The sequence below is a fragment of the Aedes albopictus genome, chromosome 3 (genome assembly GCF_035046485.1).
Source record: "Aedes albopictus strain Foshan chromosome 3, AalbF5, whole genome shotgun sequence".
In the NCBI taxonomy this organism is placed as follows: Eukaryota; Metazoa; Arthropoda; class Insecta; order Diptera; family Culicidae; genus Aedes; species Aedes albopictus.
The window spans coordinates 63,068,044-63,095,682 of record NC_085138.1 but is presented as its reverse complement, the minus strand read 5'-3'; the positions used below and the strand labels follow the sequence as shown (position 1 = coordinate 63,095,682).

At 38.6% G+C, this 27,639-nt stretch overlaps 1 protein-coding gene across 14 annotated transcripts in view; it reads right to left on the bottom strand.

Moving 5' to 3' along the window:
* LOC109413694 (protein groucho) overlaps window positions 1–27,639 on the bottom strand; it is a 354,109-nt gene that overhangs the window by 273,885 nt on the left and 52,585 nt on the right. For all 14 annotated transcript variants that reach the window (XM_029871496.2, XM_062861079.1, XM_062861086.1 and 11 more), the window contains exon 3: window positions 10,279–10,342. In XM_029871496.2, the coding sequence (XP_029727356.1) occupies window positions 10,279–10,342 (64 nt within the window). The remainder of the gene's footprint in view (window positions 1–10,278; window positions 10,343–27,639) is intronic.

The window sequence follows — 27,639 nt, the reverse complement described above, 5'->3', positions numbered from 1 at the left end:
CTGCTCATGTGTCTCTTATTGGCCTTCTAAGTGTGGGATTGTTTTGGAAAGACAAACAACCGTGCACCTCCATCGCAGTTCACGTGTAACAAACAGCAGTCCCTTCAATCCAAAACATATTTTTTTGTAAACCAGAACAGAGTGGACTTTTCCCAGAAATACAATGTAATCCAAAGTGGCCATGTTTCACTCCATCATTCGTTGGAACCCAAAATTCCAACGTTATTTGTATATCCATGCTCTGGCCGCAACCTTCCCGCCGTAGTTCCTACACAGCTTCGGCAGCACATGCACACGTCATAGATCTCCATCTAAGCGCGAAACGAACGAACATAAACCATCCACGCACCGCACCAAGCTTACTCCACGAAGACCATCGCGCCGCCGCCACTTCGCCTGGGAGAGAAAGCCACTTTACAGTTCCACCACTTCACCAGACCAGGCGGTAGCACACCACAGCTCCAGAGAGTCCAGAGGAATGAGTTTACATCATTCAACCGACCATCGCCGTTGGTTGTCGGTCGGTGCCAAGCGACGGCGACGACGACGAACCAAGCCACATAACTCATAGTTGCACCCATCATGGTTATGCACTATGCCCTGAACTTTTTCATGCTCGTGCTCGTCGGAAGGACTTTTTACTGCCTTTCGTCCGGTTGCAATGCCGGGTAGTTCTTCAGCGCGCAACTAACCGGTCTCGGTTTGCCCACGCTGTCTTTCTATTTGTTCATCACTTTTCCACGCGTTGTTGAACAGGATGCAAGCAGAGAGGGCTGCCAGATAGGACAGGCTTCTCATGTTTACACTTTTTTTTATCGAAGTGCATCTGAATTTTTCCATCACGGCTCGGTATCACACATATTGGTGGATTGGAAAATTTAAGAAAACCTGAGTCAACTTCCCGACACAAAAATTGGCCCGGTTGCGTCGATTTATTCGATGACAAGCGTTAATAAGGTAATTTTTTCAAAACAATGATAGGTATACTGAACGGTAATCAAATACAAGTGCTTGATATTCAACAGACTCTAAAATTTAACTTTCTTACTTACTTTCAGTCCTGAGCACCCACAGTGGGCAGAGGGCCGAATTGAAAGATCTCCATTCTGGGCGATTGCCCGCCATCGCCTTGACCTGTGGCCAAGTCAAATTGCTGTCGTTGTTGAGACAGCGCCGCCATGAGCCTCTAGGTCTGCTCCTGCTGCGATGTTCTGCTGGGTTCCAATCTAACGCTTGCTTGCAGATTTCGTTTCCACTCCTGCGTGGAGTGTGGCCAACCCACCTCCACTTTCGCTATCAGTTTTTGGTGACATCACCGATGGAGCTCCACGTTGGAGATCTAATTGTGAGCCCACCATGCACGAATTATACACCCGCATCTTTTGATGAAGACCTGCAGCCGTTGAGTAATCTCCACTGATACACACCAAGTTTCACTGGCGACACATTTCACGTTCGAGTTGAATATTCGGATTTTGGTGCGTCGATACATTTTTTAAACTCGCAAAAGCAGCTCTCGTTTAATCCGTGCACCTATGTTGATATTGGTGCCACCATCGGCCACCATTTGGCTACCACCCAGTCAACCAATAATCGAAAAAGATGTTGCATAAGATGATAAAGTGGAGGCCATATGCGTGCATGCCTCCATTTAGGCGCATGTAAAATGTACGCATATCGTCTCCACTTTAACATCTTATTCTACATCTTATACGATTACTGGTTGACTGAGCAAAGTATTCCAATGAGTGTAATCAGTTTTGTACTTTTTAATTCTGCCCCTATTTTGCTTATCCTTTGACAGATAGGGTATCGGGATGCTTCGTTGGCATAGTCCCCTCGTTCGGCCTATCTCAACGTAAACCAAAAACTCAAACAAACATGCATAACAGGATATCGGAAAAGCTATGCGCTATACAACTGTAACATTTCGTTTCAATTTTAGCACTTTGGAGCATTTAAATTGAATGAAAATGACACTTTGTTTAGCTTTTGTAGACGCCATGTTTCTTCGGCTTAGTGGGTAGTCTATACACATGATCATAAATGGCATGATTCTGGAACATTTCGAATTAACTTTTCAATAACTGAACATTTGATGCGATGGTCAAAGATGCTATTTTGAACTTGTTTATTTGTTTTCAACGAATAATAACTATTTTACAAATTGAATGTGGGCCGAATATTGAGGACATTTTTTTCACTATGTACCCAAATCTTGGCCCATCAGTAAAGTGACGTCAACAACACCGATAAAGTGACGTTAACAACATTGCTTGCGTAAGAACCAGAAAGAACGAATAGGAAAAAAGATTTTTTTTAAAATAGAATAGACACGGACACGTTTAGTACTTCCAGTGAGCTTTTGAAGGAAACACGACACTAGACAACGGACTAGCATGCAACGCCCAGTGGCGCAGCCGAAAACTTTTCCTGACAGCTGCGGCGGGAATCGAACCCGCGCTCCTAGCACGATGCGACTAAATGCTTGGTGACACTAGCCGCACGACCACGAAGCCACGTGGTCTGTGTGCTGTGACTGTAAATATATAACACAATAATAGGGTTGCTTTGCTTTCGTTACTAAATTAAGAAAGAACTTTAGTTTAAGTGATTTATTTATAGTTTTTTGAAAATTTGGCTCCGAAAATGTAATTTAAAAGTAAGATTGGTGAACAAACAGAGATAATACTTCAGCAGAAATATTGAAAAAATGAGATAATAAGTGGTTCTAGTGCATGGAAAGTAATAGGCCAACGTTGTATCCACTATTAGGCCAATTTTTGTACCATAGAACAACGTTGCATACCATCACATCAAATCTTTCCAACTAAATTAAGTAAATTCTTGAATATTTACATTAGTTTACTTTCAATTGGTGAAACATGCGTTGCCTAGAGTGTGTAATAGGGTCAACATATTATTTCCAGTGCTTTTAATTCATGAGTTATGATCAAAATTGTCAAGGCTGCTTGCAAATTAGGCCAAGGAATGGTACATATACCCTATGCGTTTTTCGACAACCACTTGTAATCTTCCTCAGTGTCAGTTATGTGGATAACTGACACTGAAGAAGATTACAAGTGTTGTCGAAATACTCGTACCTGTTAAAAAATAAGCGAAATAGGGGCGGAATTAAAAGGTACAAAATTGATTACACTCATTTGAAGAGGATATTCTGCTTAGAGGGTTCGAAAAGTCGGTACAGGATACCAAGGTATTGGAAACTTTCAAAATTCTCCACTGCTTACCCAGCTACCGTAAAGCTGTAAGGGTTGACCGTGTTTACATGCAACGATCAGGGTCGTGCAATTTCGAAAGGAATACATGAAGTACGACGACTGTAGCAAATCGTTTCCCATGCGAACGGACTGCTGTGGTGCTTCATCTCTCACCCAGCAACACACTCGTTCGTTGCTGCTACAGAAACAAGTGTGTATGAAACATGGGATGATACACTTGGATTTTCGCTTCATTTATGAGTCATTGAAATACTTCAACATGCTAAAAACACTATTTAAACCACATTTTTAAATAGTGGTACATGCCAATAGAATGATAATTATGTTTTATGAAAGAGGATAACAAATTCGACCACCTAAATCCAATTAACCGGCGCCCGTAACCATTGAGAGACTAGCGCGCACCAGTGAGACACTAATGCTCTGACGGGTGAAGCACAAGCAATGCGACCGGGTGGGAGACTACCGAGTGCTACGATGAGTGGAAAAGTTTTTTTTAACGACCGAGTCATTAGAAAAATGTATGAAACACTTGAAGTGACTCATTTAAATGTTGCATGAAAGTGTATCATTGAAACGAAATTGTACGCCCCTGGCAACGATATGGTCTTGTTGATGATATGACCTGCCACCGAGGAGCGGTTGGCAAAATCATCGACCTTGCTCTGCATATCAGAGCGCCGTTGAGCTAAGAGAAACTCAAATTTGAGCTAGAATAAAATAAAAAAGATGCACTACCCGAGCAAAGTCCAACAACAAAATTACAGCAAATCGAAAACATGATTTGTATTCAGCAACAAATTGATATCACATTTTGATATCATTTTATCTTTACTTAATTTGATTTCAAATTTTGCTTTCGGTTTGCTGTCATTTTGAATTAATGTAAATATTTAGGGTTACAATAGTTTTTAACTCTTTTAGTAAACTATGTGAAGTAATTCTAGGGATATATATTTAGTGCAATTGTATTATTGCATTTAGAATTTGATATCAACCGACAATCTCTTCATTTAACGATTTTCATTTTTCTTGCGCTGATAACAAAAACAGTTATCAATTTGCTATCATCGATAGCAGGAATGGTTTTCAAATTGCTGTCACAGGAACATTTTTCTGCTCTCATTTTTGATGTTTTAACCGTTAAAACGACCAAAACGACAACAACCTGAGTTATTAAAATTTGCAATATCACAACATCAAAATTAGTTTTCAATTTGCAATCAGACTTTGCTCGGGTAGTGCATCTAGGCAACATTGAGCATCTCCAGCTCAACGCCTGAATCGCGTAGACACAACCTTTTTTCACTTCTAATAAAATGTTTTTCATGTTATTTGTTTTGAATAATGCAATCAACTTTTGAAAACAGTGTATTAAAAAAGATAATTTCTTCTTTTTCAAAAAAAAATATAACTTGAAAACGGTTTGTTGGATTGAAACGATGACTGCGAAGATGTTTGAGGACTTCAAATATCTTTTATGAAAAAATTAAACTGAGAGTAACATTCATCACAGACTTATGTTAGATGTCACATGATTTAAATTTTTCAAAAACCTTACTCTTCCAGTTTTTATTTTTATTTTATTTTTTTCAATTTATTTACGGCACTTCACACTGGAGTGCATTTGTTTTTTTTAATTTGCCGTTATTTAAGTATAGTAGGATGAAGGAAAAAAATATGCATAGTTTTTTTCATTATTGACATCTGTACGTGGAATTTATTTTTGATATCAAAATTCTCAAAAATTGTTTGATTTGCGATGAGAAATAAAAAAATGAGAAAAAAATAGCTGAAAACTGTTGAACATTGTGGACAAGTTTTAAAATACTTTCTACTGAAAAATATGTAATTTTATGTTTGATAGATCCTCGATGGTAATTACTCTACCGCCAATTAGTTATTCTAGCCCCAATTCACACCAAATTTGTTTTCGAAATTATACCTACACGGAGCTGCTATTAAGTTTTTCACCACTAAATGTTTCAAAGGTTGTGCAAGGTTCGTTTAAATAATAGCAATGCATCTAAAAAGTTCAATTGAAATTGGTTTCGGCAAACTAACTGCTTCTATGATTTTATCGAAAATAAACTGCGGAAATCCATCACCCCAATTTTATGTTTGTTTGTAGATTGAAAATTGTATCAAAAGATTGTCAACCCTTCAGGACGTGCGCCATCAAGCTGCTGAAACTGCATCACGCTCGCGCTGTATACTACGAGCGAGGTTTTTTGATAGTGTTGTACTTTTTACATCGGCGCGCGTCCTGAAGGGTTGATTTTTTTTCACCGTGTATGTCAGATAGGACCATTTTTGAATCCCGAGTACGAAAATGTCGACTTCCACCACGTCAAGGTCGACCTCAAATGTCAAACTAGAACTACCTATTTATCATTTTACTCAATTCGAATTTCCTCATTATTCCTTCGTTTTTCGAGTCCTAGTCATATACAATTCCGATTAGAATACCATGCTTGATCGTATTATTCAATAAAAGTGCGATTTTGACTTTAATTTAAGACCCTATTTGTTCGTTTTTGTACTTTAATTGTTTTTCTTACTGTATTTTAATTGTGATACATTAGTTTATAGGACCAATTAGTAACAATAACCTTCTTAGCAACGTCACTCCCACCGATAACATTTCAAATGTATGCCACGTATATGGAACGTATGGTACAAGATGACCCCGTTCTCCGATTTCAACATCAATGGATTCTATCTTTTTCCAGGATTCCAGGATTTCAATAAATGATTGTGTATTTGTAGACTGGACTAGACTGAACTAGTTCAATATTTTTAAAGTTCATTCAAATGGATTTTGTGTTAATTTTTGCAAATTATTAAAAATATTCTCAACATTACAAATTCGGTCCGCAGATTTTTGAAAACACTAAATAAATGAAAAAAATGGACATAGCAAGACGGTTTTAAAATTCACAAATGAAAAAAATAATTGATCATTTTTTTATTTACTCCAATCCCACTTTTAGACGGGGTACAGATTGAGCATTTTTATATTTTTACTTTCCAGAAAAATTATTTTTTTTGTTTTTTTGACAGATATTTATTACTGTTCTGTACGTTCCAAAATAATTTTTAATGTTTCTTAAAACGTATTTAAACCTTTAAATAATAAAAAAAATGTTTTGGTCATCTTTTAGACGTCACTGTTTCTTTTTCATTCATTCGCAACAATAAACATATATGAAAATCCCCAGTCATTCTATTATAGTAAAACAGTTTAGGGCAGTTGGTAAGTCCTTAAAGTTACATGGACATTTTTTTGTTTCTTATTTAACAATAATCATACATTGTCAAAACATTTTCTTCTAAAATAATCGGTATCCCAAATAGGATTCTAGGAAAAATATAAAAATGTTTAGATGTTAAAAAAAGAAAAAGAAAACACAAAACAGCGAATTCAAAAAAAAACATTTTTAAATCTATTTTAGATAACGAAAAACAAAAACAATAAAACTGTAAAAAAAAATCCGAAGAATATACCTTCTTTTGGTTTATTTATTGATATTTTATTTGTAACTAGCTCTCCCGGCAAACTTTGTTTTGCCCACTGTGGTGGTTTGACAACTGTTGAGCTCATTGAAGCACCGCCCTCTAGATTGGTTTCATTTCGATCATGTTGAATTTCTTCCCAGCTCATAAAAAACAGTAACTTCACTATTTTCATACTTTTCATGATAATTTTGATAACTTTTTCTACATATAAACACAGCCACCATGAATACGAATTAAACCCTGCATAAAGTCATCCTGATCGGTTCAGCCGTTCTTGAGTTTTGTTGCCTCAAAGGGACTTCAAACTCATTTTTATATATGTACTAGCTGGCCCGGCAAACCTTGTCTTGCCGTCTTGTGGAGGTTTGACAACTGTTAAACTCAAAATAGCACCGCACTCTAGATTGGTTTCATTTAGATCGTGTTGATTTCCTTCCCAGCTCATGAAAAATCTGTAATTTGTCAATTTTCTTACTTCTCCAGTTTATTTTCGTAATTTTTATTACTTATAAACACAGCCACCATGAATACGAATCGAACCATGCAAGAGTCATGCCGATCGGTTCACCCGTTCGTGAGTTTTGTTGCCTCAAAGAAACTTTGAACTCATTTTTATATATATACAGGGGATGGCCAAAATGTTTGGGATAGGCAACTTTTTTTCTCCCACAAAAAAATTCAACATGCTGTAACTTTTCATAGAGTGCATCAAAAAATCTCAAATTTTGACTGTTTGTCAACCTATTATATGTGCATCATTGGTAAAAATTTGGGCTCGATTGATTAATATCGCAAAGTTAGAACCGTTCGGGTAAAACACTATTTTTTAGACAACTAGTTTTTGAAATGTCATATCTCGGAAACCAGTGAACCAAACTGAATGAATTTTTTAACGTTCATCAACAATATATTGATACTTCATACGACGTTATAAAATGAAATATTTTCACACAACGAATTAGGTTATACCGGGTTGAAATTTTTACCCATATAGAGGAAAATAAGTCAAATTTACAATATCACACAAAAATTATTAAATGTGTTCTTCCTTCAATCTAAATAGGCTCTAATATATCTGATTAGAGATAATTTGAGAACAGAAGTGGAAAATCTTTGGATATCAACACGAAAATTTATTGACATTGATGTAAAAAAATTACATTTTTTCGAGAAAAATCCAAAAAGTGTCAATCCATGATAACTTTGTTCAACGTTGAAAAAGTACCTATGTTTTAATAGTTTGTGAAGCATTTACATATTGTTAGTGTAAATTCAAAATTTCATTCAATTCGATTCACTGGTTTCCGAGATATGACAGCTCAAAAATGAGTTGTCTAAAAAATATTGTTTTACCCGAACGATTCTAACTTTGCGAAATATTAATCAATCGAGCCCAAATTTGTACCAATGATGCACATATAGTAGGTTGACAAACAGTCAAAATTTGAGATTTTTTGGTGCACTCTTTGAAAAGTTACACAATGTTGAACTTTTTTGTGAGAGAAAAAAAAGTTGCCTATCCCAAACATTTTGGCCATCCCCTGTAGATATAGATGTCCCATTTTTTCATTTTTTTTAAATATTTCTTTTTTTTTACTTTTTGAACTCGCTGAAGCTTAAGTACGGTTGGATGTAGGAAAGAAATGTAGGGATTCCACCGGGATTTCTTCCAGGGTTTCCTCCAGGAATTCCTCTGGGACCTCCTCTAGGAATTTCTCTTGAAATTCCTCCAGAAATAGTTCTCGGGGAATTCCTCTATGATTTTTTTTCTGGAATTCCTTCCAGAATTCCTCCAAAGATTCATTCAGGGATTTCTTCAAGAATTCCTCTAGGGAATTCTCCAGGAGTTCCATCTGGGATTCCACCAGGAATATGCCAAAAAGTCCTCCAGTATTTCTTCCAAGATTTTTTTCAAGAAATTTCTCTAAGGATTCTTCCAGGAATTCCTCAAGTTGTTTCTTTTCCAGGGATTCCTCTCAAATTTCCTTCTGGGTTTCCTGCACACAATCATTAAGTACAATTCAATTTTTGATATAAAATAAATCATCCCATGAACTGGTACTCCATGCTTCAAACGGATCATTTTAAGGTTTTGCAACATTTTATAATATCGAATTAATGTGAAAACATCGATTCAAAGCATTCGATTAAACAGGTTAATCGATTCTGCTGGCCTGATTCAAATCGATTCACAAAAATCGATGTCTCAGCCAAACTTGCCCAATGCTAAATCAATCATTCCATAGAAAATCTAAATATGGTATCTCCGAATGTCGTGATAATTGGTGGATTCATAGTTCGTCATGAGGGTGACAACTTTTAATCCTTCTTGTGCATTAGGGTCATTTTTGACCAAAACCGTACACAAAGCCAGCGGGCTGCTCCCATCGTGATGCATTAGGGTGGTTATGATAGAGTTATCCTAAATAACACAGTTTTTCATATAAAAAAAAACCGACTCATTTTTTTTATTTTACATTTTTTTTTACAGATAATGAATTTTATTCAGAGTTGAAAAAAAAAATGATTTCAAAAGGGCCATATTGTGTCTAGGAACAATAAATTTGTAAATATAGTTGTTTTACAACGTTTTCATGTTGTCGGAATCAAAGAAGTACTCTGCTTTAATTTATTTTTATCAGAAAATTCTGTAAACTTGACAATACAACTCAAAAAGGGCAGCACAATGATTAATAAGATATATTTATAGAGTAGCTATCAATAAAATATATGATCTTCAGTTTTGTCTCAATACAAAAGCATTATCACGATACAAAAAACAACATTAATCTCGGATTTTGGTATTCTACGCCAAATTTTCGGTTATTTCTAATAAAAAAAAAAAAAAATAAAAAAACAGGGTACCCTGTTCATACCTAGACCATGAAAAGGTAAAAAATAAAAAATAAATACATGTTTGTTGCACCCAACCACAACATACCTGAAAACTACGAAAAAAAAACAAAAAAAGGTCAACTGATTCAAAGATTATGATTTTTTGATTTTTTTTATGTGAAATATTTTCAATTTTTTTACCACCCTGTATAAAATTTGGTTACCCTAATGATGAAACAAGAAAATATGGGTCTTATTATTTTCGATGAACTATAATCCCATCAAATATCACATCAAATATTCACATTCGGAGTTGCATTACATATATAGATTTTTAACCTCACACTCGACCAGCCAAAGTGTGGTGGTACAAAAAATTAAAATAAATATTTGTAACGGCCGAAGTTTAAAGAACATCATCAAAGATGTATTCGCACGCCAAAAATAAAGTTGTTATTAAGATTTTATATTAACTACAAAATCTGATACAAACAATCAGAAAGGAAAAACAATGTATTATTGTGAAATTTTCAATACGTTTCTTTCATATATGTGGTTCCAGCTCCATTAAAGTGGTATCATTTTCTCAGTCTCACTTCTGACACAGACACAGACGAAACACTGTCGGATTCTGTTTCGCAATAGGGTGGGTGATAGGAGCAATTACAAACTTTCGACTTACCATGACATAATGTCGCTGCATTTCGGTTTTCTCGCTGGCGAGTTTATCACATTCTAGCTTCAATCTGTGGAAGAGAAAGGGAGAGAGCAGAAAAAAAACGAGAGAGCCATGAGTGAGCGTTTCTATCTTCTATGAGTTCGCAGTGAGAGCTTCCCCACAGCCCTGAATGGAAGCAGAAAATGGGGCGAATTAATTAAGATTTATGTGCTTGTTTTCGAGAAGGGTTGTTGCAAACTTTGGCAGGAATGATTTGAAATTTAATTTGTTGGACGGGGTTTGTTTGCGATGCGGGGAGCCGCGCCGTACCGGTCGGGTGGATGGGAGGGCTTCAGAATTAAATGAACAATTTTGCCGAAAGGACTCGGGGATTTAAAAGTCCGTCGAGTCGAGTCGGGTTCGGGGGAGGAACATGGTGCTTCGGGCGCTTCAATTATTAATTATGTCTGGTAATTAAAACAAATCTGCACGATTAGGGTGAGTAGTAGGTGTATTGAGAAATGTGAAGAAGTGAGATAACGAGGGTGGAAATTCTTGAGATAGGACGACTAACTGGAGGATATTTATGAGCTCACGGTGGATTGACCTAGGTGGAAGTTAGTACGCGCAGTATAAATTTACTTAATGTTATCTGATACGTTGAATATTGGTAGCGGTGTTTCAACGAACACTTTATTAAATCACGTATTATTGAATAAATAGTGGAAGTAAAAGGTGCCATTGGAATTATCTAAAAAGACAGCTGCAGGCTGTTTGAAAGAGGCTGGAAGGAGGTTGTAAGGGAAAAAGAGTATATGGAGTGCGCAAAGACGTTTCAGGGGAGGATTAAAACAGGCAAGGAAAAATTATTGGAGCATGGGTGTTTACAGGGAGCAGGTGTTTGAATGGTTCAGGATAGTCCAAAACAAATATATAGATAGCATCAATTCAATTCTATCATCAAATCAATTTAACTACCAACACCCTTATTTCAAAAACTTTCTTTCAAAACATCTTGAATTCAACACACCGTTCCCCCCAAGTGCAAATAGCACCACAAAAAGCAAAAGAGCAAATTCAATAAATTACTTATTTCTTTATCGCTTCATTGAGTTCAGAACGAGCCAACTGCTACCACTGGAGCAGCACTAGTAGCAGTAGGGCAGCTATTGTACTTCCGGACCATCAGCTCCGACCGTCCCCTACTTCCAACCGAATTCCCTATCCCAGCACTCGCCGTACCACCTTGGATCGTTCAACACATTAAAGCACCCCACCGCAACCATCGACGAGTCTGTATCAATTTTTGCTCACTCTACGTGACTTGTTCATCTTTGTCCTTGTCGCTCGGTCGTCGTCGTCGTCGTCGTCGCCATTCTTCCAGTAGCGCGCGAACCTGCAACAGGACATGACAAACAAGACAAACAGGAAACCCCAACTCCCAGTCGCATCATCATCGTCGTTCTGGCCGTCGTCCTAGCCCTAGTCCAAGTCGTCCAATCCGGTCCGGAGGTGCACTAACTTGGCAGGAATTGTTTTCCGATCCCTTTTCCACACCGCGACCGGCTCGCTCCCATCCACGCCTTCGCCTCGGTGGACGGACACATCCGGGTTTATATAATATGGTGCAACCCGTTACGTCTATTTACGGTTCAAATCGATCCTCGTATCCCCGCCGTCTTCTTTGCTCGTCGTCGCTTTCACACGGTACCGTCCTTTGGTCAGTCTTTTCAATGCCCCATTCTCGACGGATCGGACGGTGGTGGAAACAATTTTCCAGGGAGCCATTTTTCCTCGATTTGATGAACAGTGGTATCTCTGCATTTAATGAATGGTAAAAAATCAGAATTTTTTGTATTTCTATATATGAGTTTGGTTTATGCAATAAAACACCACAAAACATACTAGAAGCAATTCTTGATGAAATGCATATTTGAAAAAAAAAAAAAATCTCAAGACATGTTATTTGTGGAAGTAATAAATCCAAAGCCTGAAGGAGTTTGGAATAAAAATCTATGAGTATTTTTTTACAGTCGGTTTTCAATATATTAAAGTGTCTGTAAACTCTTCAATTCAATTGATGCAAAAACACATGGGGAAATCTATTTTTCAATTTTCGATACCATAGATGGTAGGGTCTGGGGCCATTTGGGCAGGGGGGGCCTATTTTGGGCACTTACTACTCTAACTCAGTCAATTGTTAATTAATCGACTTGAATTTTGGGTCATGGTGAGATACGTACAGTATCTAGCCATGTACAAAAATAGAAGTCATTTAATTAAAAATTTACTGAGTTAGAGTAGCAAGTGCCCAAAACAGGTCATCCTGCCCAAATGGTCCCAGACCCCATTCCATTAAAAATTGGCGGAAGGATTTCAGATTTTTAAATGTTTGGTAACAACCAAATAAATCACTGAATGCTTGATTTTCTCCATGTGTTCACTTAGGGTATGAGAACCCTATGTTCACCTTTGAAATAGGATGCTTTGAGTAAATGATTTAGGGGCGATTTCTTCACCCTGGCTTAAGCGTTAAACCAGGTTTAACTATATGGGTAAGCCTGGCTTACCGGTTAAGCCGAGGTGAAGAAATCGGCCCTTAGACACAGATTGTTTCTTTTATTTTTGTTATCATGCATGCACTCTGAACAAGAATACAAAAAATAGCACTTAGGGAGCATCCATTAAGTACGTCACGTTTAAATTGGGAATTTTCGACCCCCCTCCCTCTACTTACGGGTTCTTCCTATACATTGCTTGTCACACATTCATCAACCCTCCCTTCTCTCTAGGACCGTGACGTACTTAATGGATGACCCGTTATAAGCTTTGCTTTCGATAGGATGAAAATTGGAGCACTTTTTGCTTAAGACGGGTCCCGGTCCCCTACTTACTGGTTATTCCTGAATAGGTTCCGGGTCATTTGGCCGAACGCCCTTTGGCCGAATGCCGTTTGGCCGAACGCCATTTGGCCGAATGCCGTTTGGCCGAACGCCATTTGGCCGAAAATAAATGATGAACTTAAGAGATCATGCCGCTGTTCCTCGCATCAGTATAACTCGAAAGAACAGCCTATGATTCAAAGAAGAAATAATCTTTGATAAAATATAGGCAGTTTCAATGCCAACTAATCCCTCAATGCGAAAACAAGAAAGAATAACCTAAGATTAAAAAAAGGAAATATTTCTTATGATCATATTGGTAGTTGGAATGTCAAAACATTCCTATTTTCGATCATAATTCGGCCAAACAGCATTCGGCCAAGCAAATATTTGGCCAGATGGCATTCGGCCAAATGGCATTCAGCCAAACGACATTCGGCCAAACGGCATTCGGCCAAATGGCCGGACATCTCCTGAATAATATACTTTATGAAAATACATCTAGAGAAGATGTTTATATAAGTGTAGAATCAGCTTAATGTTAACCCTTATGTGGCCGACTGAGTACCCGGGTACCCAGCACCCATTTAAAAAGCATGGTGTAGAAAAAAGCAAAGAGTTTGTCGGACACATTACGGTTAAAATACACATTAATAAAAACAAAACGGTAAAGGCTGGGTATGCTGCGCAATTCAGATCCCATTGTGATCCACTAGCCTCTGCCCAGCAACTCCTATCCCTACCTCCACGCGGTACCGGCCGGAAACTACACTCTGTCTAACTTCTATAAGACCACCCACAAATTGTTTCAAGTCTACTATAATAATAACAATTTCAGGTCAATGTACGTATAATTGTATAATGCATTACAAGTTATTTTTTGTCTCAAATTTATTTCGATTAAAAGTTCCTTCTTTTACTTTTGTAAAAGACTTTATATTTTCGAGGTGTCCAGATTCTATAAGACCATCTCAAATAATACACATTTTCATTAAGTAAAACTCATAAAAATCAACATATTGTAAGTTCAATATTCCGTAGCTTTGCCATTTCGAATTATGACTTCGAAAATTCGATTTGGCATACTGTTTCTACTAAATTCAGTAGAACAGATTTCTCAATTTTGACCCATTCTGTTGTTATAGCGGATTTCAGCTCATCAACGGTGACATACTGCTTTCCTTCAGTATAAATCCTACGAACCAAAATCCCCCAAAGGGTTTCGACTGGATTTAAGTCAGGTGAACACGCCGGCCAGTCGAGTAAATCAATTTTTCGGTCCCTGAACCATTGCTTCGTTTCGTTGCTGGTATCCCGGGTAGAAGAAAAAAAACTCAATAATAGCATATTTTGATATTGAGATCAAAATGTGATATTGGTTTGATTGATATAAGAGATAAAAGATCTCAAAATAATATCTAAAATTTACTCCTGGAACATCATCATCAGATCATAATTAGATCTTGTAAGATCTAACTAATAGCAGCAAGCTATTCGTTTGATCTTGAAATATCAAATTTTGATATTGTTCAGATATTCCAGGAACATTTTTCAGATATTATTTTCAGATCTTTTATCTCTTATATCAATCAAACCAATATCACGTTTTGATCGTCAGTATTTCACCTCTACCCGGGATGAATAGCGGATAATGCCTGTTGAAATGTAGTCTTCTTCCGATGATATTTGCGCAAAAAATTAAGAAGATGTCCTTCAAGAATACTGATGTAGTCCTTACTATCCATTTTGAAAGACGTGAACGCTATCTTCAGCTTTCCAATTACACAAAAGCCTGCCCACACCATGAATGAGCCACCATCGAAGTTCCGAGTTAAAAAAAAAGTTCTTCCTTCCTTAAATCCGCCAATATCCATTAAAGCCGCCCGGATCATCCAGGTTGAACTTCTTTTCGTCGCTGAAGATTGTCTAAAAAAATTTAAAACAATCTAGAATATTTTACAAGTTTCAGAGTTATATTGGAATATTTAAGGTTTCGAAAAGTAACATTTAACAAAAGCTTACCAAATTTCACTGCCGATTCATGTGAGTTTTTGCCAAAACTCAGCTGTTTTTCAACATAAGAAGCTGTAAGGTTAGGAGCTTTTGCCCTTTTAATATGCGGGCCTTTTATCAAAACTTGTCGCACTGTCTCCAGGCAAACCTTTAAAATCAAAGTTTCCTTGATTTTCATCAAGGATTTACAAATAACTCTGATTTCCATGGAGCTCTTTTGTTTTTTTTTGTATTCTTCAGGATCAGCGAGATAATTGCTTGATGGGACCGGACTGTTTGTTTTTATGATAAATATTTGCCATTGAAGCCCGACATTCATTGCTACGGTTCACGCTGTGTTGGTCTTCTGTTGGGCTTGTTTGACTAAATATGAGTCATGTGTAAAGGGACCTTAATTTCAACTTTTGCTTGGTGAAATGCCTCGATTCTTCCCTTCTCCTTCTTGGTGAGCACTTGACCCTTCGGCATTTTGATGCAGCACAATGAAAGCACGCGAATCTGTGAGTGGTCTTATACAAAATGGACACGGTAAATCGCAATAACAGTAGTTACTGCTTGATGCGTTCGCACACACACGATTATTCCTATGCATAGCACAGGTTTCACTCACACAAACATATCGTGGTATAAATTGAAGTGATGTGTAGTGATGTGTTTTCTTCCTGAGAAATGGCAATCAAAAATCATCTGGTCTTATAGAAAATGGACAGAGTGTATGAGCAACCTTAGGGAAGATCGGGTAACCAACCCCGGTGAGAACTTTGGTCGTAGGCTGACAGGAAAGGGGGGGGGGGGGGTTTGCTTCGGCAAACCTGAGCATCTGTTCTCCAGGAGGAGCGGCTCACAACAGCATCTGATCCCCATGTTAGGGGCGGCTGATCTACGTCCGAGTGCCAGGGAAGGACTCTAAGCTCAACTGTGCACTATGGTCCTCCGGAAAGTAAGGGGTTGGTGTCAGGCCCAACGAGCCAGCCGTAAAAACCATTGTAACGGAACATCAGCAACAGAATAATACGAACCGAGACCAACGGCAACGACCCCAGCGAACAAAAAGGACTTGCGATTGGAAGCTCGGTACGTGAAACTGCAGATCTCTCAACTTCATCTGGAGCACCCGCATACTCGCCGATATACTGAAGGACCGCGGGTTCGGCGTCGTAGCGCTGCAGGAGGTGTGTTGGACAGGATCTATGGTGCGAACGTTTAGAGGTAATTATACCATCTACCAGAGTTGCGGCAACACACGTGAGCTGGGAACAGCTTTTATAGTGATGGGCAACATGCAGAGGCGCGTGATCGGTTGGTGGCCGATCGACGAAAGAATGTGCAGGTTGAGGATCAAGGGCCGATTCTTCAACATTAGCATAATAAACGTGCACAGACCTCACTCCGGAAGCACTGATGATGACAAAGACGCATTTTACGCGCAGCTCGAACGCGAGTACGACCGCTGCCCAAACCACGACGTCAAGATCATCATAGGGGATCTAAACGCTCAGGTAGGCCAGGAGGAGGAATTCAGACCGACGATTGGAAAGTTCAGCGCCCACCAGCTGACGAACGAAAATGGCCTACGCCTCATCGATTTCGCCGCCTCCAAGAACATGGCCATTCGTAGCACCTTCTTCCAGCACAGCCTCCCGTATCGTTACACCTGGAGATCACCACAACAAACGGAATCGCAAATCGACCACGTTCTGATTGATGGACGGTACTTCTCTGACATTATCGACGTCAGGACCTATTGTGGCGCTAATATCGACTCTGATCACTACCTGGTGATGGTTAAATTGCGCCCAAAACTCTCCGTTATTAACAACGTACATTACCGGCGACCGCCCCGGTACGATCTAGAGCGACTGAAGTAACCGGATGTCGCCACCGCATACGCGCAGAATCTCGAGGCAGCATTGCCGGACGAGGGTGTGCTCGATGTGGCCCCTCTAGATGACTGCTGGAGTACAGTGAAAGCAGCCATCAACAACGCAGCCGAGAGCACTATCGGGTACGTAGAACGGAGCCGAAGTAACATTTTAAGTTTTGTTCGGCTCTACAAGAGATCTTCATGACCAATTTTATAAAACTCGCAATAAAACTGATTTACACATCAAAACCTCTTGATAACCTCTTTAAGAGCATCTTCCGGCTAAGTGGACCACTCTCGGAGAGGTTTTGCAAACCGCATTAAGAGTAGCAATAAAACCTTTTTAAAACCTAGTAGAAAAATTTCCTATTCTCGATTGTTGTTATTTTTTTTTTCAACAAAAACTATGACAGCTCAAGATGCAGAGAAGCTTCTTCGATGGCACGTAAAATTCAGGACGATACATCATTCGTAAGTAGAAGCGGTCATTTCAAAATAATATTTTAGTTGCTATTGTGTTGGTAGGTATATGCGCATTCAATTTTACCGTGAATATTGGGGTGGCAGAACCATAAAATTAATGCGCTTTGAAAATAGAGAATATTGTCATCTTGGAATGAAATAAATCAATTTGTTTATATATGAATGTTAGACGGGGATACTTTCGAGGTGGTAGAAGAATTCGTCTACCTCGGTTCATTGCTAACGGCTGACAATAACGTGAGCCGTGAAATACGAAGGCGCATCATCAGTGGAAGTCGTGCCTACTATGGGCTCCAGAAGAAACTGCGGTAAAAAAAGATTCACCCCCGCACAAAATGTACCATGTACAAGACGTTAATAAGACCGGTGGTTCTCTACGGACACGAGACATGGACGATGCTCGAGGAGGACCTACAAGCACTCGGAGTTTTCGAGCGACGGGTGCTAAGGACGATCTTCGGCGGCGTGCAGGAGAACGGTGTGTGGCGGAGAAAGATGAACCACGAGCTCGCTGCACTTTACGGCGAACCCAGCATCCAGAAAGTGGCAAAAGCCGGAAGGATACGATGGGCAGGGCATGTGCAAGAACGCCGGACAACAACCCTGCAAAGTTGGTGTTTGCTAACCATCCGGTTGGTACAAGAAGGCGTGGAGCACAGAGAGCACGATGGGCGGACCAGGTGGAGCGTGATCTGGCAAGTGTTGGGCGTGACCGACGTTGGAGAGCTGCAGCTGCAAATCGAGTATTATGGCGGCAAATTGTTGATTCAGTATTAGGGTGCGTGTACCAGTTATCGCACTACCTAAGGAAAACTATTTCTACAAAAATAAGAAGAAGACCGACGAATGTCAAATGATTGTGTAGTTTCCATACTCTACAGGAAAAATAAACAAACTGAGCCAAAACTACTTTTAGTATTTATTACGGCGTGTGCCAATGATAGGAACCCTGTACCAGTTATGGACACATTTTCTTATTTCGGTTCCACTTCGCACTATTTGCATGCATTCCTTATGGGATTAGCCATAACTGGTACACTATGGCGAAATAGGGTGCAAGGAAGCCGAAATTATAAGGAAAATGATTTATTTCTATACCAACAAATTGTGAAGTTTGAATGATTGCAATCATCTTGATTGAGTGTGACCTTGTATTCACACAATATTTCATGTTGTTTTTCATCGTTAAAGGTTGAAAATCAACTATAGCCAATTTGAGGTACTATAGCCATAACTGGTACACTGAGCCTATCATGAATTTGATGTTAACTAAATAAATGAAATGAGCTGTCAAACAGGTGAGCAATTTTTTTTGAAAATTGTTGAACTGTTAACTGATTCTTCAACGGTTTTTTTTTTACGCGGGGGATACGTACCGCGTAAAAAAAACTCAGATCAGATTTCAAAAAACCACGTAAAATATCTCGCCATTTCTCGACGAATCATGCAAAAATAAGACACTGAAATTTTTTTGCATGGAGTTTTTTTGAAAACCGCGTAAAAAATACCTAACTGTACACCTGAAAATACAAGTTTAGGGCGTTTGCCCCAGCCATATTTGGCTCAAACTCGGAGGTTACTTTTTTATGTTATTTGAATGTAGATTAACTTTTGATGAATATGCCACACGCTAAGTAAAGTCATCAGTGAGTAAAATCTTATAGAATATTTTTCAAATGGAACTAGGTGTTTCGTCCAGCGGTAATTTAGGATCCTACGTTGTGTCTTATTCCCCCGGGGATAGTAGAAAGACGACGAACTACTACTACGACGAATCACGTTTTATTTGCACCACAGAGAGGCAGTGCTCCTGCTCTGTGGTGTTATATTGCTTACAACTAATTACACATAGGGATAGCTGCCGCTTTTATAGGCGGCAGCGATAGTACGGACAATCAAACATGCGTACAAAGCGCAATGCGCTAAAGGCTAGCAACACGTAGCCCAGAACGGCGATGATAATGCCGTTGGGCTGCTTGCTGCTAGCAGCAGAATAAAACGGAGACAAAACGACACAAATTGAATGCACCGCTGCGCCAACACTAGGTATCCAAAAATAGGTTTAAAAAGGTGTAAAATTTTATGGCAGCATTGCAAATTTTTTTTTTGCTTTTTCGGAAAAAAATTTAAAAAAATGTTTTTATTTGAAAAAAAAAACAGTTTGAACGTGTTAGAATCCGCAAAGTATAATTTATTGTGACGCTCTAAATCATCATTCTTTTACAGTAGTTTGATCATAAACTAGGCCTCTATTAATGGTAAAACGTCGCGAAAAATGTTATTATCTCCAAAACCATTATGCGTGATGTGCTCACAAGGGAAGGTTACGATGGTGTCCCCTGGGGATTTCGACCAGACTATTTTTGTTGCATTCTACATGTGGAAAAATGAATAAATCCAAAGCCTTTCGGGTGTTGGGCCAATGGTGTAGTCAGGAGGGGCCCTCAAAGGGGCAAACTAGACAAAATATAACTTGATTGAAAATGCTCAAACATCATTAAAATGTAAATTTCACAATGTATTGCAGCTGAAGCAGGCAGAGTATGCATGAATACATGATTTTTTAATAAATTTAATTTACCATAGGCGTTGCCAGGGTGAGATGGATGATAAACAAGGTGATAAAATAACTTCAACTGGTTCTTACCCTGGAAACGCCTATAGTAAATTGAATTTGATACGATATCATGTATTTATCTATATTCTGCCTGTTTCTACGACAATACATTGTGAAATTTGAATTTTAATGACGTTTGTGCATTTTAAATACAGTCAGTTTTTTTTTACGCAGGGGATACGTACCACGTAAAAAAAACTCAGTTCAAATTTCGAAAAACCGCGTAAAAAAGTCTCACCATTTCTCGACGAATCATGCAAAAATAAGACGATGATTTTTTTTTGTATGGAGTTTTCATTTACGCGGCCGCGTAAATCAGAACCGCGTAAAAAAAACCTGACTGTAACGTTATATTTTGCCTAATTTGCCCCTCCTGACTACACCACTGGCCCAACACCCGAAAGGCTTTGGATTCATTCATATTTCCACATGTAGAATGCAACAAAAATAGTTCGGTTGAAATCCCCGGGGAAGACCATCGTAACCTTCCCTTCCCAGTCGACCAGTGATCGTATAAGATGATGTATAAGATGTTAATGTGGAGGCAATATGCGTACATTTTACATGCTCCTAAATGGAGGCATGCACGCATATGGCCTCCACTTCATCATCTTATGCTACATGTTGGAACCCATGCCATGAGGAAGTGTTCCAGGAAGATTGAAGTTTGTGTTTGTGGATTAATCTGCTTGGAATTCTAAGATTTGATAGAAAGCTGGAGCTCTGAGTATCGTTTTCTTACATCACGATAATGATACCAAATGTATATAAGGGTGATAGCCTCAAGAATCGCGTGCTACTTTCCAAAAATGCACACGAGACATCCATAGAGGTTTGAGCTACTTCGGCGAGCTGTAACGACAGCCGAAGATGTTCAGTGATGATGATACCACTGCACATCTCCGGCAGGATGGGTAGTTTATTACCGAAAAAACAATCAAATTGTGCCTCTTTAGAATTCACTGAATTGCCCTTAATTTCGCAAGAAGAGAAATGTTTGGCAATGTCCCTTTGGAATCCAAATTAGACTGGTAGGGGGTCTCAGAACACCACAGATATAATTCGATTGTTAGACAAATACGCCGAAGGGGTTGATGCTAATTTACTACCATTGTGCAGATTTTCAAGGAAGTTAACACGGAAAAAATGAGAAAATGTATGAAAAATTAAATTAATTAAACTGCAATAAGCTATCTTTGTTTTGAGGGCTTAACCCTTTCTGTTTGTTATTCCACCTCTGAGATTTAAGTGATTATTTGCGTCCGGATCCTTAATGGACAGGGCCTTATCTAAATTCGTAATAAACTTTTTAGGACTTTTTCTAGGAATAGTTTCGGAAAGTGCTTTGAAAACTTTAATAAAAATGTCTTCTGAAGTTTAAGTGTAGAATTAGCTTTAGTTAAAATACACAGAAATGAAAACCAAAAAAAAAAATCTTCTGAAGTTTTCGCGGAAGTTCCTGTAGGATTATTTTCCTCGGATGAATCTTGCCATCAGTATGTTTATAATAAAAATCCTGTAGGCAGCATTCATTTATTACGTAACGCTAAAATCGAGATTGTTTAGCCCTCCTCCCCCTCGAAACGCTTTTTTGTAAGAAAATAATAAAATTTTTGTATGAACCGTAACGCTCGGCTGTACTTCCCCTCCCCCTAGACCGCTACGTAATTTGTGGACGAGGCCCTATGGATTCTCTCAATAGTTACTTGGGGGCATTTGGCTGGAATTCCGTGTTGGAAATTGACCAAACTATTATAAAAGCCCTTCTTTATATTTATTTACTAGTTCTTATGCGCAAGGAATTCCTTCACAAAATTATCAAAAGTATTTTTTTTATTGAAATCGAACTCGTTACTCTCAGCATGATCACTCCTTCACAGCTATTTTTATATGGGCCCTAGAAATGTTTCATGTAATTACTTAAAATATCTTTGAAAAACCTAACAAATTAATTAAATCATATCGGTTATCTGGCTTTTGATGTTTGAGCCTTAAACTCTTAAAAAAGCCGCTTGCTTGAATTTTGAGTTTCATTTTTAGATTTAAGTCCGCCATCTTGGAAATTTTGGTCGCCATTTTTTGGACTTCTACCCCATACCAAATATATCCAATATTGCATGGTTTTATAGACTGAAACTCCATTCAACAGCCGTCATCTTGGATTTCCGATCGTCATCTTAAATAATCTGGTCGTCATTATTGGACTTAAGACGTCTTCCCCATACTAACTATACCCATTTATCATGAAGAGCCTAAAACTCCACCATCTTGGATATTACACCATCATCTTGGTTCTTCTGGCTTCTATTTTTGGACTCCGGAAATCCTTCCTATACCAAATATACCCGTATTGAATGATTTTTAACCTTATACTCCATTTAACAACTACTATCTTAAATTTGGAGCCGCCATATTGGATTAGGGTGGGGGTAATTTTAATAAATCTCCCCGGGATAAGATTTTCCGAGTGGAAAGTGGTCTACTAGTCGAAATAAGTGAGCTGTACAAAAATGAGCGATTTCGGTTGATATTTAGGGGTGGCGCAAAGGGTTAAAGTTAAATTTTTGCTAGAGCCAACCTTCAAAAAACATTTCAAATTTAATTTTCAAACATATTTTTTGGGTTCTAGAATCACCGATGCAGTCTAGAAAAACATGATTGAAAATTTAATTTCAAATGTTTTTTGAAGGTTTGTTTTAGCAAAAAAAAAAAACTTAAACCCTCTGCACCACTCCTAAATATCAACCGATATCGCTCACTAGTAGATCACTTTCCACTTGGGAAATCATATCCCGGAGAGATTTTTTAAAACAAGCCGCACCCTAATGTTGGATTTTAGACCGCCATATTGGATATTCTGGTTCCCTTTTTGGATTCCGGACATCTTCCACATATCAAATATATCCCTATTTTATGGTTTTCAAGCCTAAACTCCATTAAACAGTCGCCAATTTGAATTCGTTGCAGCCATCTTGGATTTTATACCGGCATCTTGGATATTCGAATCGCCATTCGGAACTCCAGGCAAATTCATAATACCAAATATACCCAAATTGCATTGTCTTAGAGCCTAAAACTCTTTTAAATAGCCGCCATCTTGAATATTTGGTCGCCATCTTGAATTTTTAGCCGACATCGTGGAATTGGTTTCCAGTATTGATTTCCGCACAAATTTCGTAAACCATGCTAAAGGTTACAAAAATCGGCGCAGTTTGATGTGTCACATGATGGGGCTTGGTCAAGTTTTATATACATACGACCAGTTCTGGGTCATGATGACCCCAATGCACGACTAGGGTTAATAAAAAAAATAAAATAAGGACATTTCATTAGAAACTACTTTTTTTAAACATCAAGTTGAAATCGACCGACATCTTGATCCCTAAAACTGTTCATTTTGCCCACTATCTCAACACCGAGCTCGACTCAAGTGGCCGCTTCGAAAAACGTCTGTGCACGCTTCCCACCCGGCGCACTAGCACCTCCTCCCCCGGGAGAGAGAAAGTGCGGTCCGTGTCAGTCGGAGGTGCGGTTCTGTTTCTGTACCCTAGCATCGAGCAAACTACTAGTACTAAACTCAAACAATCAACTCCGCTTCGTTACCTCTCTCCTTCTTCTGTTGCTGCTACTTCTACTGGCCAACTAGGTACCGTGGCGTGGGGATGTGTTGGAGCCGTAAGGTACAGCAGACCGGACACGATCGAAACGACTGCGAGGCACCCCCACCTCCGCCCGAGAGAACTTGGCAACTTGGAGTGGGGTCATCCGCAGCGGCACAACTGTTCCGATCTGACCGACCGAATGGGAGCCGGAGGAAAATTTACACCGAAAACAGCTTTAAATACGAAACTGTGGTAAACGGTTGCGGTCAGGAGATTGGGTGTACACATTCTCGCATTATTGTTATTGTACGGAGCGCCACCGGCACCGGTCGGTGGGGGTTCGGTTGGTTTTTCGCTTTTTAGGTTTGGAGCGTACCCGATTGGGGGAATGGGGTGTTTGCTTGGTTGGGCGAAATTTGGGAGAGACTGTGGTGAATGGCTGTGCTGCTGGCTAGCTCCGATTGGGTTTTGGCTGATTCTTTTTGGTACCCAGCTACCTATTATAGGGTGCAGTATTGAAAATTTCATTTCGTCATATCTAAATTCAATCGCCTACAGCTAATTTTAGAAGCTGAACCAGAGAATATGGTATATGAAAAACTTGTGCGGCTAGACCAGTTCTGCTAGAAAGTCACGGAAAAACCGATATTTTCCGAATATTTAAGGTAAATGTCACGGACCACCTTTGAAAAATGCTAAATGATATTCACCGTGAATATCATTTGGCATTTTTCAAAGAAAGCCCGTGACATTTACGTTAAATATTCGAAAAATAGCGGTTTTTTCGTGACTTTCTAGCAGAACTGGTCTAGCTGCACAAGTCTTTCATATACCATATTCTCAGGTTCAGCCTCCAAAATGAGCTGTAGGTGATTGAATTTAGATATGACGAAATGAATTTTTCAGCACTGATAGGGTGTTAACAAATTTGAGTTAGAAGGTATTGTTTGGAAAATTGCACAGGGGATTTGAACAGGATGGTGAGGGACTGGTTAAGGTGATGGGATCTATACGTAGCACGGTGTGTTGGAGCATTAGCATTGCAGTTTTAAACTGCATCGTTGATAGCATAGTATTTGGAGAATGGGAAAGCTAGTTTTCCGCCCAGTTGGCCGTAGCAGGTGAACCAATCACAGAGCACTTGAATTTCTTCGTATTCCAATAAATGAGTGTAATTTTACCATTAGCCAGAACGAAATGATTTGATAATATCGGTGTTTGAAAGGGGAATACCGGTCAACACAGTTGTGGTCCTCACTATTTCCTATCTCGGTGGAGCGGATCTGATGTGATGGTTCAGGCTCGTGATTATCTCGCCGAGAGCCTGGGATAGACTTCCACTCCCGACAAACAAAATATGAGTTCTTTCTTCGACAGGAAAGTAAAGCGTGGGTACCGAGATGGACTAGCCCCGGGTTGAAAATCTCGTTAATAAAAGATATTTCCTTCCTCATGCCCCCACGTGTCGTCGGATGTCAGTTGTGTGCCTTCGTACATGATGCTCACAGCCTAGACACTGTTTCTTAGCTGAATGGATAGAAGAAATGGTTCATCTGCCTCATCCAAGGATGGGATGTTAAGGAATTTTATGGAAAACATGTCATGACATTTTTATAATTGCACCATTTTGGTTGTAAATTTCCATCCGTGAGTTCGATGGAAAATTCAAAAATTAATTCCTTTTGAGATTCCTTCAGGAAAATTTTCGAAAACTCCGCTCGGATATTCACTTGTGATTTTTTCAACAATTCCTCTAAAATTAAATTTATATATTATCTTTAAATTTGGCAATTTTTTTGAAGGTTCTTTGTTTTCATACCTTTACAATTAAACTAGGAATATCTTGAGCTATTTTTTGGGGTATTTCGAAATTTTCTGAGAATTCATATTTCTAAGGGAATTCCCGGAGGCACGATGCAGGAGGAGTTTTTAAAGGAATTACTGGAAACATATTTGGATGATTTGAGATCTTCTGGAAGAATTTCCGGTATGTGATTGGAAAAAAATCGGATGGAGTTTCAATTTAATTCAACTAATAGAAAAAAAAAAACATGTAGGAGAGAAAGATTTCGAAGAATATTCTAGAGATCCTCCTAGCTTCTCTTAGAGTAATTGCCGAAAAAACTTCTGAAGGATTTTCCGGTGGGTGACTTAAAAAATTTTCGGAACAACTCCGGAAGAAGTTTCCTGAGTAATTTCAAAAGTCGCTAAAAATCTTCCTGGAAGAATTTTTTGGTTGAAGTTGTGAAATTACTCTCTGCGAAGCTCCTAAAGCACTTTCAAACAGAACTCCTGGCAAAAATCGCCAACAACAAGGAACGATCCCCGAAGAAACTTCCCAAAAGGTCTCGGAGAATCTCTGGATGGGAGTAACAAAAAAAAAAATCAGAATAAAATTTCAGAAAAAAATCGGTTACAAATTCAAGATAAATTGACGGTCGAATTCCCAGAGGATTTTACAGAAGATTTATTAAGAAAATGTCCAGAATAGATCACATCGGAACTGCTGACAGAGTTTGCGGAAGAATTTATGAAGCTTTTTACGAAAAAACATATCGGCACCAACATTAAAAAAAAAAGCGTAACTACTTTTTGCAACAAACTCCTCTTTCACAACAGTGGATTTTATTCCTTTGCTCCCACGACCGGCACCATCGGAAAGAGGAGCCATTTCTCTGTCTTGTAATGTTTGAGCATTACGTAGGAAATATAAAATACGATCCACCTTGTCTTTGAAAGAAGCTGATGTATCAAAAAGCAGTTATGCCCTTTTGACATATTGGTGCCGATATGAATTAGTTTCTGTAGGCACTCTGGAATAGATCTCGAAGGAAAATTTAGAAGGAATTTCCAAAGGCACTATCTGAATTCCAAAGGAGCTAAAAAAAAAAGAATAAGTTTTTTAGAAAAATCCTGGAGAAATTTTCGGAAGAATTCTGAGAGAAATTTATGAAACCAACCTCGGAGGAACTTCTGGAAGAATTCTCAAAAAAAAAAACTCATGGAAAAGATGATGTCTACAAGTTTCGACAAGAGTTTCCTAGCACTTTCTCCAAGAGATCTCCCGATAGTTCCTTCTCGAGTTGCTTCAGATTTCTGGGGGATTTTCCTTCAGGCTTTCCTATAAATATTACTGCAAAATATCACCAAAACTTCATCCTTCAGTAGTTGTTTATCTGTAATTTCTTCAAGAATCACCTCGAATTTCCTTCAGAAGCTGCTCCGAGGTTTCTTATAGGAGTTCATTTGGAGTTTTTTTAGGACTTGTTCCGAGTCTTCTTCCTACTAACACTGAAAATTCCTTCAGAGTTGCATCTGGGATTTTTTTTTTCAGAGTTTTCAATGAGAATTCCTTCCAAAGTTCCATCCACGAATTCATTAAGACAGCTCAAGCTACAGCATTCCAAGAGCTAGATGGAGATTTTCCAATCAACATTTTGAGTACTAATAAGTTTTGTAGAGGATTTGAGAACCGTCACAAAACCATAAACCCTTTAATTTTGGTTTTATGATTGATTGATTTGTCTTTATCATAGAGACTTTCAGCCCTTGGCTGGTTCGTCTCGGTTTATTGATGGCTGTAAGAACCTCTTATAGTCTACATATTTGACTAACAAATGCCACTTGGGTTTTCATTGGAAGCGGCCCTCATTCAATTTAACTGGCAAGAAAAAATCACCTCAGCATTTCAACATTTTAAGTTTTATACTGCTCTATTAGCAGTTTTCATGACCATATAACTGCTAATAAAACCGACAACTCCATTAAAACCTTCTGGTAACCGCCATAAGAATATTCAATAAGTCAATGCCTTTGAACTAGGGTTGTATTTGACGTTAGCTTTAGCCACCTATTATTGGCATGAAATCAAGGCCTTTCAAGGCCTATTTTGTAGCCTTTTATAAAACTAATCAGTTGCTGAGT